This window comes from Lolium rigidum, chromosome 4, assembly GCF_022539505.1.
Source record: "Lolium rigidum isolate FL_2022 chromosome 4, APGP_CSIRO_Lrig_0.1, whole genome shotgun sequence".
In the NCBI taxonomy this organism is placed as follows: Eukaryota; Viridiplantae; Streptophyta; class Magnoliopsida; order Poales; family Poaceae; genus Lolium; species Lolium rigidum.
In genome coordinates, this window is record NC_061511.1 from 94,734,823 (window position 1) to 94,752,730 (window position 17,908).

The 17,908-nt window shown below is 41.9% G+C and overlaps 1 protein-coding gene across 1 annotated transcript; it reads right to left on the bottom strand.

The window, feature by feature from the left end:
* Positions 1–11,913: 11,913 nt before the first annotated feature.
* Positions 11,914–17,294, bottom strand: LOC124649745 (lysine-specific demethylase JMJ18-like). The gene is made up of 11 exons (XM_047189331.1): positions 17,120–17,294; positions 16,056–16,106; positions 15,863–15,940; positions 15,276–15,776; positions 14,965–15,186; positions 14,689–14,850; positions 13,934–14,302; positions 12,958–13,843; positions 12,774–12,877; positions 12,482–12,679; positions 11,914–12,377 (listed from the first exon to the last, which is right to left on the bottom strand). Exons 1-11 carry the CDS (start codon positions 17,258–17,260, stop codon positions 12,054–12,056), a joined length of 3,036 nt encoding a protein of 1,011 aa, XP_047045287.1. The 5' UTR covers positions 17,261–17,294; the 3' UTR covers positions 11,914–12,053.
* Positions 17,295–17,908: the final 614 nt, after the last annotated feature.

A 17,908-nucleotide genomic window follows, 5' to 3' on the forward strand; every position in this document is an offset into this window, starting at 1 on the left:
TTGAAAACCGCTTCGTTTATTGCTATTTGGTTGGAAACAGAAAATGCTTCATGTGGTAATTGGTATATTGTCTTGAATAATTTGATACTTGGCAATTGTTTTGAGCTCTCAATTAGATCATGTTTAAGCTCTTGCATCATGTAGTTTAAACCTATTAGTGGAGAACTACCGTAGAGCTTGTTGAAATTTTGTTTGCATGATTGGTCTCTCTAAAGTCTAGATATTTTCTGGTAAAAGTGTTTGAACAACAAGGAAGACAGTGTAGAGTCTTATAATGCTTGCAATATGTTCTTATGTAAGTTCTCACTGTATCGGTTCATACTTGTGTTTGCTTCAAACAACCTTGCTAGCCAAAGCCTTGAACCGAGAGGGAATGCTTCTCGTGCATCGAAAACCTTGAGCCAAAACTTATGCCATTTGTGTCCACCATAACTACCTACTATGTGGTATTTTTCTGCCATTCCAAAGTAAATTGCTTGCGTGCTACCTTTAAAAATTTCATTCATTGTCTTTGCAATACATAGCTCATGGGAAAGTAGCCTAAAAAAACTATTGTGGTAATGAATATGTCGCTTATGTATCTTATTTCTTATAAGTTGCTTTTTCAGCGATAACCATGTTTCTGGGGACGCCATCAACCTGTCACACCTTTGTTGAATATCACGTGAGTTGCTATGCATGTTCGTTTTGTCTGAAGTAAGGGTGATTTGTCATGATTAAATGGTTTGAGTATGCATATTGTTAGAGAAGAACATTGGGCCGCCAACCAAAGCCATGTATCATGGTGGAAGTTTCAGCTTGGACATTAATCCTCAATCTCTTATGAGAACATTATCTGTTGTTGAATGCTTAAAGCATTAAAGAGGAGCCCATCATCTGTTTTCTATTTTGTCCCGGTATGGATGTCCTCAAGTTGAGATCTATTGAAATCGAGAAATCAAATGCGATCTATCTCCTTGGACCTTTGTACAGGTGACATAGAGGTACCCCTTTGTGACACTTGGTTGAAACATATGTAATGCAATGATAATCCATGTAAATCCGAGCTAATTAGGACAAGGTGCGAGCACTATTGGTATTCGATGCATGAGGCTTGCAAGTTATAGGAGGTTTTATGCATAACACATATGAATTATTACTACCATTGACAAAATTGTTTCCATGTTTTCAAAATAAAAGCTCTAGCACATGAGTAATCCCTGCTTCCCTCTGCGAAGGGCCTTTCTTTTACTTTATGTTGAGTCAGTTTACCTACTTCTTTCTATCTTAGAAGCAAACACTTGTGTCAACTATGTGCATTGATTCTTACATACTTGCTTATTTGCATTCATCATATTACTTTGTGTTGACAATTATCCATGAGATATACATATTGAAGTTGAAAGCAACCGCTGAAACTTATATCTTCCTTTGTGTTGTTTCAAAGCTTTCTACTAAGAATCTATTGCTTTATGAGTAACTCTTATGCAAGCCTTATTGATGCTTGTCTTGAAAGTATTATTCATGAAAAGTCTTTGCTATATGATTCATTTGTTTACTCATTGTCTTCACCATTGCTTCGAATCGCTGCATTCATCTCATATGCTTTACAATAGTATTGATCAAGATTATGATAGCATGTCACTTCGAAATTATCCTTGTTATCGTTTACCTACTCGAGGGCGAGTAGGAACTAAGCCTCGGGGATGCTTGATACGTCTCAAACGTATCTATAATTTCTTATGTTCCATGCTACTTTTATGATGATACTCACATGTTTTATACACACTTTATGTCATTATTATGCATTTTCCGGCACTAACCTATTGACGAGATGCCGAAGAGCCGCTTGCTGATTTCGCTGTTTTTGGTTTCAGAAATCCTACAAAGGAAATATTCTCGGAATTGGACGAAATCAACGCCCAGGGTCTTATTTTTCCACGAAGATTCTAGAAGACCGAAAGGGAAACGAAGTGGGGCGACAGGGCGCCGACCCCGTAGGCCGGCGCGGCCAAGGGTGGCCCCACGCCGCCCTATGGTGTGGGGCCCCCATCAGCCCTCCGACTCCGCCCTTCCGCCTACTTAAAGCCTTCGTCGCGAATACCCCAGGACCGAGAGCCACGATACGGAAAACCTTCCAGAGACGCCGCCGCCGCCAATCCCATCTCGGGGGATTCAGAATCGCCTCCGGCACCCTGCCGGAGAGGGGAATCATCTCCCGGAGGTCTCTTCATCACCATGATCGCCTCCGGATCGATGTGTGAGTAGTTCACCCCCGGACTATGGGTCCATAGCAGTAGCTAGATGGTTGTCTTCTCCTCATTGTGCTATCATGTTAGATCTTGTGAGCTGCCTATCATGATCAAGATAGTCTATTTGTAATGCTACATGTTGTGTTTGTTGGGATCCGATGAATATTGAATACTATGTCAAGTTGATTATCAATCTATCATATATGTTGTTTATGTTCTTGCATGCTCTCCGTTGCTAGTAGAGGCTCGGCCAAGTTGATACTTGTGACTCCAAGAGGGAGTATTTATGCTCGATAGTGGGTTCATGCCTCCATTGAATCAGGACGATGTGACGGAAAGTTCTAAGGTTGTGGATGTGCTTGTTGCCACTAGGGATAAAACATCAATGCTTTGTCTAAGGATATTTGTGTTGATTACATTACGCACCATACTTAATGCAATTGTCTCGTTGTTTGCAACTTAATACTCGGAAGGGGTTCGGATGATAACCTCGAAGGTGGACTTTTTAGGCATAGATGCATGCTGGATAGCGGTCTATGTACTTTGTCGTAATGCTCTGATTAAATCTCATAGTACTCATCATGATATATGTATGTGCATTGTTATGCCTTCTTTATTTGTCAATTGCCCAACTGTAATTTGTTCACCCAACATGCTATTTCTTATCGGAGAGACACCACTAGTGAACTGTGGACCCCGGTCCATTCTTTACATCTGAAATACAATCTCATTGCAATACTTGTTCTTTACTCGTTCTTCGCAAACAAACATCATCTTCCACACTATACATCTAATCCTTTGTTTTCGAGCAAGCCGGTGAGATTGACAACCTCACTGTTACGTTGGGGCAAAGTACTTTGATTGTGTTGTGCAGGTTCCACGTTGGCGCCGGAATCCCTGGTGTTGCGTCGCACTACACTCCGCCACCAACAACTTTCACGTGTTCCTTGACTCCTACTGGTTCGATAACCTTGGTTTTTTACTGAGGGAAAACTTGTCGCTGTACGCATCACACCTTCCACTTGGGGTTCCCAACGGACGTGTGTCTTACACGCCATCAGTTGGCGCCGGAATCCCTAGTGTTGCGCCGCACTACACTCCTTCACCAACAACCTTCACGTGGCCTTCATCTCCTACTGGTTCGATAACCTTGGTTTCTTACTGAGGGAAACTTGCTGTTGTACGCATCACACCTTCCTCTTGGGGTTCCCAACGGATGTGTGCTTCACGCGTCATCAGTGAGGCAAACGTTTTAACCTTAACCATTATTTTGTTTGTCTTTGTTTTGCTTCTCCTTTTTCAGGGAAAAGAAAAATAAGAAGATCAAGATTAGACTTAGGAATTCTTGTATTATTCTTGTAATCTTCTATTTCATTTGTACTTGTAATTATGATTTCTTTGTATTCTCCTATTTCTTTTGGAGCTTGTAAATGATAAAGTTATTATAATTCTTAATGTAATATGTATTTCTTTTCTTTATCTATTTGTAAATTTTCAATTGTGTTATATATATTTGTTTGGAATCCAATTTCCAATTCAAGTTTTATTTGAATTCATGTTATGCTTATTTGAATTTGAATTCAAACTATTTCCCTCGAAAACATAACAAATCAACAAAGGTCATGTCGAAATTTGTCGCACTCACAGCGATGCCTAACTCAATTCCACCGATGCAAGAGAAACCTCGATCACTTTGACAGTTTTAAATAGAAGCGCGAAAATTCCCCGGATTTTCTATGCATGAATGCAATGCACACTTTGGTGTTCTCTCTTTTTCTTGCCTCTAAACCTGGGATATTACATCCAGGTCAGTACCCCTCATGCTCTGCTCCCTTCTCTCCTCCTCTCCTTCGTCTAGCTCTAGCTACTGGCTCTGCTCTCCTCTTGGAGGAGTTGGCCCTGCCATGTTGCTGCTTTACTGTGTTGGCTGCTGATGTTCTTGCTCTAGGGTTGACCTGCTGTTGTGTTGTTGGTTGTTGCTTTGCTCTATTTGCCATGCCCTAATGTCATGTTGTTGGTTGATGTATGCCCTGGATTGCTACTGCTGTTCCTTCCTTGCTACTGTCTATGCTAATGGTTTCTCAATTGCTTGCTTGATGGGCTCTGGTTGTGGTTGTGGCTTGGATATATGTGTATGCCATTTATATATGCATCTTTGGCTTACTGTAGCTTGCAGTACTTGCATTTGCAAGTGCCAGCCGTGCTTGTTCATGTTGCTGTGAAGCTCATGCTCATGAGCATGATGTGATGCTCATGGCCATGTTGTGTTGCTCCAATTGCTGTTGTGCTTTTGTATCAGCATGTGTATCTAGGTTTTACCTCTCTGGCTTGATTGCTTTGAGCAATCCACTTATACATTTAATCTCTGTTTATTCAGTTATGACTTGGTTATATTAATTCAGTAACTTTCAGTAGTTACTAATGCCCTGCTTGGCTTTAGCAGGCTCCGGTAAACTTTGATGATCATATGATCATCACTTGCTTGATGGTTGCTTACTGTACTTCTGTCTGTGCTTTGCTGGTGATGATTCATGTGCTTGTGTAGCACCTCACCATGTGCTGGTGATTGCTAGTGCTTGATAAAGCACAAGCTTATGCTTGCAGTGATCTACTGGATCATTTGCAAGTGTTTTAGTTGTTGGTTGCTTGCTTCATTCATTTATCTGAATAGCTTATCATGTATTTATTGGATAAATGAGATGAACTGCTTGCAGTGATGAATCTTATGAGTTAAATGATTGAGCTAGAAGGATGCCAACTATTGTTGGGTACACTAGCTCCTCTTTGAACGCATCTGGGTGATGATACAAGTGTTTGGCTTGGTGGTTTTGTGGTTGAGGTGACCCTAGCAGTAATCATCTGCTGTTTTGGGTAGCTCCCCTCTCTGTTGGCTTGCTGTGTATTGATAGATGCTTGCTCGGTGATCTCTTTTGGATTGCCAGTAGCTTTTGATGTTGAAAATTAAATAGACAATAGGTTATCTATCTATCTGATAGTTTAATGAACCACCTGTTGCTAGGTGAGTTGGGCTAGGCTAGCTGTAGATCAAATCCTTGCTGGATTTCATTTGGTTGGTTCAGTGGTGACACACTTGGCTTGATCAATATTCTCTAGGGTGGATTTCTACTGGCTTATCCCATATTTTGCCAGCATCAAATGGTTTAGCACCAAATGATGATACAAACAGGGTAACCTCACCCTTATGACTTGTGTGTGTGTGTGATGCACATGCCTGTATTATGAGCAACTGATGTTTGCTCATGTATTTGGGTATACCTCACTCCAGCTCCTAGAATTTATGTTGTTGTAGATGTTTATGTACTCTTGGTGATGTGCTTGCCCTTTTCCACCTCGGGCTTGTGATCACTATGAGCTCCTACACCATTTTCTTGATCAACAGCAAGCTATCCTTGGATTGGTTGTTGGGTGGCTCTGGCTACTATATGTTCTTCCTGTTCTTGATGTTCTTGCAGCTCTTACCTTGCTGGTTTGTTGTGTCGATGGATTCTAGGGTTTTGGTGGCTGAAAATTTTATATATCAGCTCCTGGTAACTTCCTTGCTCGACAGCAAGTCTGTGCTGGTTTGGTGACTCCTCTGTGTGTGTGTGTGTGTGTGTGTGTGTGTGTGTGTGTGTTGTTGAGCATGCACCTCACCTTGTGAGCTGCTTGCACTGCTCATGGTTGGTACTTGTGTGCTGAAGATCAGCTCGATTGTTCTGGTCTTATCCTTCCTATTTTACTTCTTTTGACATCCAAGTGGCATTGCCAATTGGCAAACCATGTATTTCTCTTTTGTTTTGATTTATGCAAGGTTCAAGAAGATCAAGAATGACTACCTCAACTTGTTGATCATGAAGATTAAGAAGATGAAGAATTCTAGTCTAGCTAGTTCATTTATACTTTGTAATTTTCATTTACTTTTTCATTTATCAATTTCTGAAATGGTTATGTAATAATTAATTCATTTGAATATTGTAAAGACAATGTAAATTATGTGTGATAATCAATAAAGCTCAAGTTTTCTCTATTGAGCTTTTTGTGATATGTTTATATTCTTTTCATATTCATATTATCCAATTTATAATATTATTATATGAATTATTCATTGTTTGAATTATGATTTGACTTAGTGTTGTTTGAGTTTGAATTTCAACTCAAACTTGTTTCAATTCAATCATGCAACTTAAGTATGTGAATTGCAAATGTTCCCTCTCTTCTCAAAACCCTGATTCAGAAGAGATCATGTCCAAGTTTGTCGCACTCTCGAAACCCTAACCCTAGCTGGTGTCGAGAGAGAAACTTGTTCCGTCTTAGGTTTTATGCAATTAAGCGCGACATTTTCCCTAGTTTTGCGATGCAATGCACAATCCTTTTGTAATTCTACCCCACAATCGTCTCGAATCCTAGGATATTACAAAACACTAGGCATCAATACTCGCTCAGGTTCCAGCATTTTCGGCATCAATGTTGACGTAGGAGTTCAGACATCGTCACAGTGGTCAGCGACAACTTTGACGTGGCTGCTACCGTCGGTCAGCCGTCAAATCTCTGCCATGCGGGCTCGCGATAGACGCATGAGGACTCGCGCACTTTCTGTGGCGCGTCCATGTAGACTCATCCTTCCCCTAAATCTAGTGGAACAATTGGTTGTGTCGAACAAGTTAGTTCATTTAGGTCGTGCTATTATAGCTGGATTGGGATAAACGTCGAGCTTTGGGAAGCACACATGCTAGTTACTACTTCCTCCGTCTCAGTTTAATATGCATAATTTGAAAATTGCTTTAACTATTATTTTAATAAATAAAATATAAAATAATGTCGCAAAAATTATATCATTAGAAATATTTTTTCATAAGAATCTAACGATTTATATTTTGTAGACATATAATTTATGTTATATTGACCAAATCAATGATCAAAATGCTCATGCCTCGTGTTAAACCGAGAGGCGAGAGGGAGGAGTAGTAATTACCGCCATACAATTTCGAACGTGTCGTACGCAATGATGAGCATGAGCTAGCCAGTGATAAGGAGGAGGCATGTGAGGAGAGCAAGTCTGGGCTTCTGCTGGAACGCTACTTGAGAAACTAGCTATCTCTGCGCGAGATTCCGGTGCTGCGGACGCAACTTGAGCGGAAAGGCTCGAGCGAGGAGCGGCTTAGGAATAATCAATCAATCGGGGTTTGATTATTTTTAAGAAGAAAAAGGAAAATGAGGTTAGTACTATAGTACAACCTGCGCCTGCCGCTCGTACCGCCGGTGGCAGCGACTGACATAGTAGGCTCGACGGCGGCTGCCCGTCCCATCCCTTCCACTGCACGGACCCGCCATTCGAGGCTGCCATCCTGCAGCCTTTTTTCCAATTTTATTAATCCCGATAGCAGGCGCTTCCAGGCGCTGCCGCCGCCCGCCGTCCGATCTCGGCTGCCCACGCCCCTCGTCCTCGTCGGCGCACCCGGACTGTAGCGACACACGCGCAACGATGAAGCCAGGGGTACCAGTACCACAAGAAAGACTCTGGCCTTCCCGTCATTTTTTTTAAAAAAACATACTCTTTTAAAAGTTCAGCATGAAATGAACTGATCTATTTTTAAAACATACTGTAACTCTTTTTATGAAGCCGTGGGTCCAACCAACATACCGTACACATCATGCTTTCGTGGCGCATGCATCATTCCCACGATTTTAGCAGCCCGTCTCCAGGATATGTGGATCCCGGTGCGACTTATAAAATAGAGTTAATTTTTTTATTTAAACCTAATAACAAGTAAAATAAAATCATAAGTTCACTTAATTTATATAAGTTTGATATGTACTATTCCATACAATGCTCAAATATATATCAAGTTTTCATTCTAAGAGTGAAATACAGCACTGAAGTAATAAACGAGCCTCATGTTCTACCGAAAAGCATCATTCATCTCGTATTTCTTGAAATAAAATCTTCAATCTTTGTTCTTCTTTTCAGCACCAGATAGACACAATATGATCATCTAATCTCTTTCTTTCTTTCTTTTTTTCTTTTCAGAATCAGATAGACACTTTGTTCTTCTCATGTTTTTTTCCCGTTTAAAAAAATTAACAAAATAAGGGGGCATCATGAGTTCATGACTAGATATTGACAACACAGTGTTAGTACACACTACTTCGTGGCTGCTCTACAAATTTATCAGGGGTTTCTCAATTGAAACAACAGCAATTTCATGAAATTTAGATTTGTTTAATAACAATTGAATCCGTCCTAGTCCTTACAAGAAATTCAGGCCATGGTAGATTGGTACAAAGGAAAGTACTAACAGTAAGATGAAGTGATGAAGAGGTGCGGGAAGTTGCATACAGACTCATGTACAGTACACTACTAGTCTAAGGGTCTGTTTGTTTGAACGTAGCATTTTGAGAAACATGTGAATTTGAGTGATCTGTGAAAAAGTAGTTGTTGAAAATAGAGATTTGATGTTTGGTAGGAGTACTTTTTATGGCTGCTGCTGTTGGCTTTATGAGTAAAATGTCTGAAATGTCCCTGAATACAGAAGATGTTCAGAAGATATCGTATAGGTGATGATTTGAAACTAATTAGCTATTTCTAACTGTTTTATTACACAATTAGCAAGTTTAATAACCAATTTATCTTAATTTGCCTTTTCTTTGCTTATTTTTTTTATACATGCTTTGCATTGGAATAATTTAGAGTTTGGTTAGAATTATCTATTGCCAAATATTGTTGATATTTTACCACTAGTAATATACTACATACATCCACACATGCGAGCACGAACAGATCCACCGAGACAGTCTCGCTAATAATAACTATCCATGTGCACATTCAAGAACACATCCATCAATTACACATTACACATGTGTACAACATGAACTGGGCGACGCAGCTGGACTGGAGAACGACAGGGACGAGGAGATGCGCTGCTCGACACAGGGATGTGGAAAACGAGCTCTTCTTCCGGCGGGGTCGGAGCAGTACCTGCCGGAAAAGCACACAGAAACAGGGGCAGATGAGGGACGGCGGCGCCTGTGTGGCTGTGTCCGGACGAGGCGCTCAAGGAAGCTGCAGACGGGAACGGCCTAGCTCGGAGAGGACGGGGACGTCGCGACCTTGTGGAGGACGAGGACGGCGCGAGCTTGAGGACGACGAGGACGGCGGCGCCTCGACCTACTGTCGCCGGCAGCCGACGGAGACAGCGCGAGGGCTGACGGCGACCTTGAGGAGGACCGGAATGGAGCGGGGCCAGACAAGTGGGACGGAGGCGGAGGACACTAGCGACGGCGGCGACGGACGGTGACGGCGGCGGCGGCGGGGAACCCTAACCCTATCTCCTATCTCTGTCCAGTGAACGGGAGGGGGAGGAGGGGAAAACGCCCAGGGGGCTGTCGGGCTGGGCAAATTTGCAAGGGGCGGGCCTGTTTATATGGGAGGGTAGTTTTTTCGTAGTTTTCCTGAAGAGGTAGGGGTATTTTCGAACACTGCCGCTCGGGAAGCTGGGGAAGCTCGGGAAGCACCTCTCGCCCAGCTTTCGGGAGTCACATTCATTTCTTCACAGCGCTTTGCACAAGCGATTTTCAATTTGTTGTTGTTTGTTTCAGCTTGTGATTTTGGCCTCCAAAAGTTCTAAAAACAGAAGTGGAAGCTCAAACAAACACAGCCTAATACATGATCGATTATTAGGATTGACTCAATCTGATTAAGGAAGTGAGAACCAGGCTGGACACTAGAGAGGAAAACCGCAAGGTTGGCGGCAAGGAGCCACCAGAAGGAAGGATCGGATCAGCAGGAGGCGGGTACACGCGGCTACGCAGACGGCGGATGCGCACGCCGGCACAACACGGAACAAGAGCTCTGGAAACATTGTGGAAAGGCTCTGTATCTCGATCGTGGTCGGAAAGGCGAACTGATCGGTGGCGACATGATTTTTTTGGGCAAAGGAAGGATATATGCTGCTTTGCTGGCTCTAGGCTGCTGGGCTGAACAAAAATCAGGGGCTCCTGGATCAATCGATCTCTTCGATCGTTGCCATCGACGAGGCTGTATTTTAGTACGAGTTATTTATCTTTTGATTTTTGTGTGCATTTGTTGTTTACCTCGTGATATGCATCCAATGCTTGTTTTGTGACGTGAGATGTCGGATCAGTTTCTTGGACTCAGTCTCTCAGAGGTGCTCATAGAAGCAGGGCGTGCATGCTTGGGTGATTGTATGTACGTATGTGTGAGCCTCTACGTCTGTACTATGTTTCGTAAAAAGAAAAAAAACTTGGAGCTCATTTGATTCATAGGTTCGTATAGAAATTGACTAGGGCTTGGATCCTAGGTTAATTTTCTTACATAACGTGTTCATTCATACCTGATGTCTGTCCTCTTTTGCCGGGGGGGGGGCAGAGCTAACATAATTGAATTGGCCTAGGCTTCTCCAAGTGAATGTGAACATCCCCCGGCTCTCTCTCTCACCACCATATAACCCAAAGAATCAACAAAATCATCAAAGGTGCCTTCAAACTTCGGGTGACTGTCATCCAAGTGATGGTGCGAACATCATCATGAATGTACACTGCGCAAAAGACTTTTCGGCTCACCTTGGGATAGTAGTCCTCCTTGAGGCGCACAAGATCAAACAAGTCCATGTTCCTCAAAGCTTCATCAACATGTCCGATGCACCGGTTATAGACCGGAATCCACGGGGTGTACACAAAAGTCTATTGTTGTGTAATTTTTTTTTGTCAAAATGTCTCCAGTACTTGTGCAAAACTAACTAGGAAATGTAGTGGAGACCATGAATTGAATTTGTTGACCTGCAATTGCACTGGGTCTAGCCTTAAATACTCAAATTCACATATATGTAGCAAAATAAGCTTATGGATTCGAGAAGGGGGAGAGGGAACAAGTATTTACCCACAAAATGATCCCCGTGCCCTAACTCGGTGATGGGAAACTTCTATAGTCCACTTGAATAAACTATGACCCACTTCCTTTGTAAGCTACAGTTGGTATCATTTTGCAATCTCCAAACAACCCTATAGCTACACTATTCATATGTCCATGAAACTTGGTAACACTGACATGCTGCTATGTGCCTGTGTCGTGCTGATGCTGTGTTTGTTTAGTCGTGGTTCAGCCAGTCTTGTGAGTGATGTGCTTGTATATTGTTGTACACGAGGAATGTTTAGTTCTCAATTATATTCTCCTGGTAAGAAGACTTTGAAAATATGCATGGAGATATATCGGGAACATCTTTTTCCTCAACATTTCCAATTCCAAAGAGCCTTTGAATGATGTTTTTTTAACTGTACCACAGGCCGCACTTGAGAAACTATATCAACCATCATAATTTGGTGGTATTAACAAAATCATCAAGGATAAATAAATCAAGCAAACGTACTGACTGATTCCCACGCAACAACGAAATGTGGTCTGGTCCACTTAATCCATTTTTTTATGACGGAAAAAGGGTATCCATCGCAGACGAAGTGGCACTAGTGCACCATGCAATCAAATCAATTTTCTTCATTTCTTCTTCAATTTCCAGCAACAAGATTTTGTACATGTAAACTTTTGAGAACTGAATGATCATCTTGTTAAATAGGTTACCATGAACCTGGCTAATCAGGAGACTATCAGAGAGTAAAATAACTTGTTGCCAAGTTAGAATAAATCGGGATGATCTAAAGCTTAGGGAATGCAATCCTATAAGAATGCAAATCAATGGTGGTTCTAGGTTCAATTCTAATGGAATGGTTCCCTAAGGAAAAGCTTTCTAGGATGAGTTATTAAAATCGCTTATCTATTCAGAGCACTATTTATCTACATTATTCTTCATCTCATCCTGCAGATTGCCGGCTGCCACTCCAAATGCTGCTGTCAATTGCTTTATTCATGCCAACTAATTCCGAGTCTTCTGGGAGTTCAGCCCTCTTCAGGAACCTACCCAGTTTAACCTCCTCAGCACAGGAATTATTGCTGAAACTGGATTGTTCAGATTCCTTGCTGGTAATATCAACCCCAAGTAACTTTATGGGGGAATTATTAGTGCCGTCAACTGTTGCGGCCATCATAGACTCCAAAGGGAGTCTTTTCAAAGGAGGCGTACACTTAGACAACCAATAGTCTAAGCACTTGTGATTGGGATCTAGAGCCTCGATTGCCTGTTAAACAACAAAGAGCTTCTTAGTGAAATTCATAACATGTTCTAATGAAGTGACCACCTCCTCTCAGAGAAACAAAACCTATATATTTATTGAAAAATTACCTGAATGATTGGTGGGGAAAAGAAACCAAACATTTCAAGTCCGTCTACAGAATCGGTGGATAATAGATCAGGAACACCGGATTTTCCAGCCCTGTGTTGTTTTTTTATTTCTTCATTTACCCTGTCTCTCACACTGTCCCAACATTGAATTGGTGAAGTGTGAGTAAACGAAATCTCCGGAAGCTCTTCTACTGCCACCTGTTATTAGATTTTGAAAGAAAACCAGCATGTTACCACAAGAAAGCAAATGATTTTAAGACTGAAAATAGGAGGTATTTGGAATCATACATACCCTAAACAATGGTCCGAGAAGTCCAGCATCAAGAACTTCTGAAATGTAGCAACATGTCCTTGTTGGATCTAGTACATTGTGAAATGTAACTCGACTCCTAAATCCTGCAAAGACACCATTTTCTCTTAATTTTAACATTTTTATGCACCATGAAAATACTCATTGCAATATTTAGTGCATGTACCTTTTGGAAAGATAGCTTGATGATTGCACCAATTTTTGCCAACCATCACTGTTCCATAGTCAAGTGGCTCAACCACATGCCTTAATATTGTTGCCCGGGAGACTTGATCAGATTGGCTTGAAGAAGGCTTGGCCACTTGAAAAACCTGGGAATGCAAAGCCTTGGCCACGCCGTATTCAATGTCAACACCAAACAGTTTCTCAGTAGCTTTGGAGGCTGGGGTGGAATTTTCTGTTGGTGTTCTAGGAGGACATGATAGGTCGAATGAATGACTAGTTGGATTACTTGTCCCCAGAGACTCACAATCGATGACCATCTTGTCCTTGTCAAACTTTTCTGTGCTAGAACTACAGGTTAGCTCTTCTTTTATTCTACAACTACTTGATGGATCTTCGATGTTCAGATCAACACATTTATTCTGAACTTCCTTCTCTTTCGGATATCCCACTGGCTTGTCAAGATCATGGCAGCCATCAAAGCTGCAATCAATGTCAGCATCTATTACAGGTCCAGATAATTCTGCGCTTTTACTGAAGTCAATCTTCTGCTGCATAGAACCAGATTGGCAAACTAAGTCTGCATTGTACTGTCTCCACTGGTACACTGCAGCTGCATCTCCCTCCAGAGCTGCAATAAGAGCATTCAGCTCCTCCATACTGTATCGGTATAGCACAAATTTTGTGTCCGGTTCACATGAACATAGAAGGTTTGCATGGTTTAAGCAAGCAAAGCGATTTGGCGAGCATTGGCAACTGACAGCAGATAAATGGAGATCATAGAAGCATGAAAAGCATTCCCGGTCTGTTGAATCATAATCTTGATCCATCTTCTTACATTGCAAAAGAGCATTTGCCTCACGTGCTGCACCTTCCATTTTAACCCTTGTCTGAAATGAGGAATGAAAAGTGTAAGTAACACTTAATTTCTTTGAGTAAGAACTGACAAATAATAAATTCCTATAAGAATTAAGAAGTACCTGAACTGCACTTGTCAACACTCCATTTATTCCACGGCTATCAAGCCATAAATATTTTTTCTGACCAGTCTTAGAGTTGTGAAGGTTCATCCAAAGCTGTGTGAGAGCTTCTTGTGCAGTTTCAAGTAACAACTTATCATGTGATATTGATGTCTTTCGCCGCTGATCTCTGTAGAGCTCAACGGCACATTGTCCATGGGGCAGCCAATCCACAGGAGCAACATTTACTGCCTCTGCACAGTTGAAGCCACAGTTGAACCCAGAATGATAAGCTCGCGGTAGTGTTAGAACAAACTCGCCTTGATTCTGAACAACACGGTAGACAGGTATTCCTTCTGATTTCAGAACAGAAGGGGATAACTGTGTAACCTGCACAAAGAAAATTCAGAATGAAACTGGGTGAAGATGCAAATATATTTTTATAATGCAGGAGCATATTGACTATTATGCTGCATGCTTGCACAAATTACCAATAAAAAACAGCTCTGCCAGAATGGTTTGTCCTACTATTAATGCAATAATCATTATGAGTCCTAAAATTCCTAAAATTTATGATCAAAAGGATGCGATGATACTGAATAATGCGATGGTACTGAATAGTTTCCAGTTCTCTTTGATTTTTTTGAAGCATGCTAAATAGTTTCCAGTTTGCATGAACTCTTATAGTTCCAAAAAAACATTTAACTAGGTTACTTTGTAAACATTGAGTTCATTTTATCAGAGTCACTAGGCCATTACACAAAATAAAATGTTACCAGCTCATGCAGGAGATCAGGCTGTTCTTCAAACAGTCTTGGCAAGTTCCTTCTCATAGCTTCTTCCAGCTTCACTGCATTATCACCAGGAACACCATACCATACTTTTTGTTCACCAAAATGCATGTAATTCAGAGAATAAAGGAAATGATCTTCCACATGCTACAGCAACATACAAATTAGGATATATGAGAATAAGAGCCATAAACAACATTTATATATTAATTATCCACATTTTACGAGATGAATGAGAAATAGAACAATGAAAAATCTTACCCAGCAAAATGATGAGAAACACATCCCAACATAAAGCCAAGGGACTACAACACCAGATATATCCTCAGTTTCAAATGAAAGAACAGACCCAGGCTGTCGTCGCAGATTATTCAAGTTCCAACCAGATGAACTATATGGATCTTGCTTATTTGAGTCTAAAACAGACGGTTTAGTAAATCCACTACCAAACGTTGCGGTGTCCAGATCAGCACCATAATCCACCTATGCCAAGAAAGTGTGATGTCTATCAGTACAAATGAAAATCCTAATAAGAACGTAATCTACATGTAAAGAAATAAGCAATCAAGTACCTCAACTTCATCATCAGGGCATACAACTATCCGCCAATATTCTCCTTCAATTTCCTGAACTGATGGTCGCCAAATTTTTTTGCCACTTTTAATTTCAGAAAGAGACATTTCATCAATTCCCTTCATTCCAAAATATTGCTGCTTGAAGTCGTCGGCATATTTCTCGAACTCGTCGAGTGTAAAATCTGAGCCAGACTGAAAGCCGAACTTCTCGTCGGAGTCTTTCGCGCTAGGTCGCCTGCTAGACATCCCAAACCTAAGTTTCTTTCTTCTCTTTCTTTTCTTCTGAACTGGAGGTTGGGTTTTTTTCTTTGTGGGTTCTCGGTTTTGAAGCTTGTCAACTTGTTGAACTCGGGTGTTGAACTCTGTAGAGTCCCAAAAACTCTTCTCCTTTAGAGGGCAAGGTGGTTTCCAAGAAGACGGTGGAACAATACGACAAATTCCATACTTCTCGACTTGAGGACCGATGCTCATAATGTACCCAATTGCATCTTCGAATTCCTGATGTGAAAGAAGATTATACACTATTATCAAAAACAGCATGTCACATAATGTAGTTCTGCTACTGAAGAAAATAGTCCACAAACCTCTTCAGTTGGGGTAAAAACAGGAGCATCGCCAATTTCAGGTCTGTGTGATTCCTCCGGGTGCCACTTTCCACATGTCTGTCCATGAATTGAAGACAAAGAGGCAAACAAATTAGGCACAGAAAATCATGTAATTGTAGGGGATGGAATGCTAGGTTTGTGGCAATGAAGTTAAAAGCTTTCAAGCACGTACAGTTGTAGTTCCATCACCGTCTTCCTCGCAACTCCTTGATGAGAGGAGATCCTGAGACAAAGAGTAACCATCATAAGATCAACTTTCCAGATTAATATTTCACTTAATTAGAAAGTAATAAAGGATTAATGTCCTCATAGTATGCAGAAATTTATACCTCAAATTACAAACTTAATGATTAATAAAAATGTAAAATAAGTAATTTGAACAGTGGCACGGTTCATCATATTTTGTTCATGTATCGGAATCTCCTGATGATTTTTTTAATCCGTAGATCTTGTCACTGGTTGAAAACTCAGTAAAATCATTTCAAGGTTGAGATCTATATCTTTGTATATCTTATCCATGGATTTGCTAAGTACCCAATCGGGACAGACTAAAAAAGTTGTATCCCTAATAGGTCATGAACCAATTTGGGCAGGCCAGATCCGCCCATATTGTTCAAAGTCTGCGCCGCAATTTATACAATCAACATGATCTTTTTGGGAGCATTAGATATTTTCCTCGCAAATCAACACAAACAATTATTACTAAGGAACGCATCCCCACTGGTCGCGCTATCCAAATCGCTGACCGATTCTCGATCCCGCAATTGTAAGAACAGCTTACAGATCGGTCAGGGGATCCAAGTAACTTGTGTAACCTCGCCCCACAATTCTAATTTGCGCGAATCCCACCCCAACCCTCACCCCCTGTTGGGTGATTCAACCAATGTTTTCCCATCTATAGCCAGGCCCAAGAACAAGCATCAAACACATCCCCTCCACAAATCCCATCTCATTGCTGCATAGATCCGACCAGTTAGCATTGCCCTAGAATTCATGCATGACCGATACATCGAAGTTCATACGAGGAAAATCATATGGATAGACATAATGATAGAAATCAATCAAACGAAACCGTACTAGTGCTCCCGAACCAAACAAGAGGGACGAGACTTTACTTTCACCAAGAACAGTTTTTTTTTTCTCTAACAGAGGAAGAAAGAAAACAATCTATCCATGGTATCGAATAATAATAGCCTGATCTACAAGCATGTAATATCCGGGAGGGGAGACCCGTACCTGCGACGTCCTGTCTGCGGAAGCCGGCTCCGGCGAGGCAGTGCTGCCGTGCATTCTCCTCTTCTCGGCGCGGCGCGAGGGCCTGCCGGAGCCGCCGCCGCCGCCATCCTCCTCCCTAGGGGAGGCAGGGGAGGAAACCATGGGCGGGCGAGATGTGTTGGTGGTCAGAAGGAGGAAGCTATCGCAGAAAGGAGAAGTCCTCACCCCTGCGTCGCGGTTTTGTTTTACGGGGAGGTAACGACCCTTGCAGGCTTGCACGTGCCTCTGAACCCGGGGCCCCTCAGTCGGGGTGGCGAGGGCAGGCTGCTGTATCCTACTCGGTCTAGACTACTATACTCTTCTCTTCTCTCAACTAAAATGTGTTTCTGAAGGAGAAGAGGGGGTAGCAGTAGCCGGCTAGGGTTTGGTTGTCCAGGAGATGGATGATTTGAGGAGGATGAGAGGGTTTGGTTGGGACTTGGGAGGAGAGGGCAGGCACAATGGGGTTTTATAGCTGAGCAAAGTTGGGTCGAATTTAATGCCAGAGGTGCGTTTTAATTCGGGGCGCGCCGATACACCGTATTGATGCTCGAGATATAGGTACTAATAAACGAAAGATTGCTCGGCTGCGTATATTTGCGTATATTTGCGTATATTATACATTCAATGTACACCACCAAGTACGCGGCGTCGCTACAGTCATAAACCCCCGCCAGCAGACGCGGCTGGCGTTACTGGCTAATTAATGCGTGCCACTGATATACACGGAAGGGCGGGGAGAGATTTCTCGAGGTGGTTGGCGCGTACAAC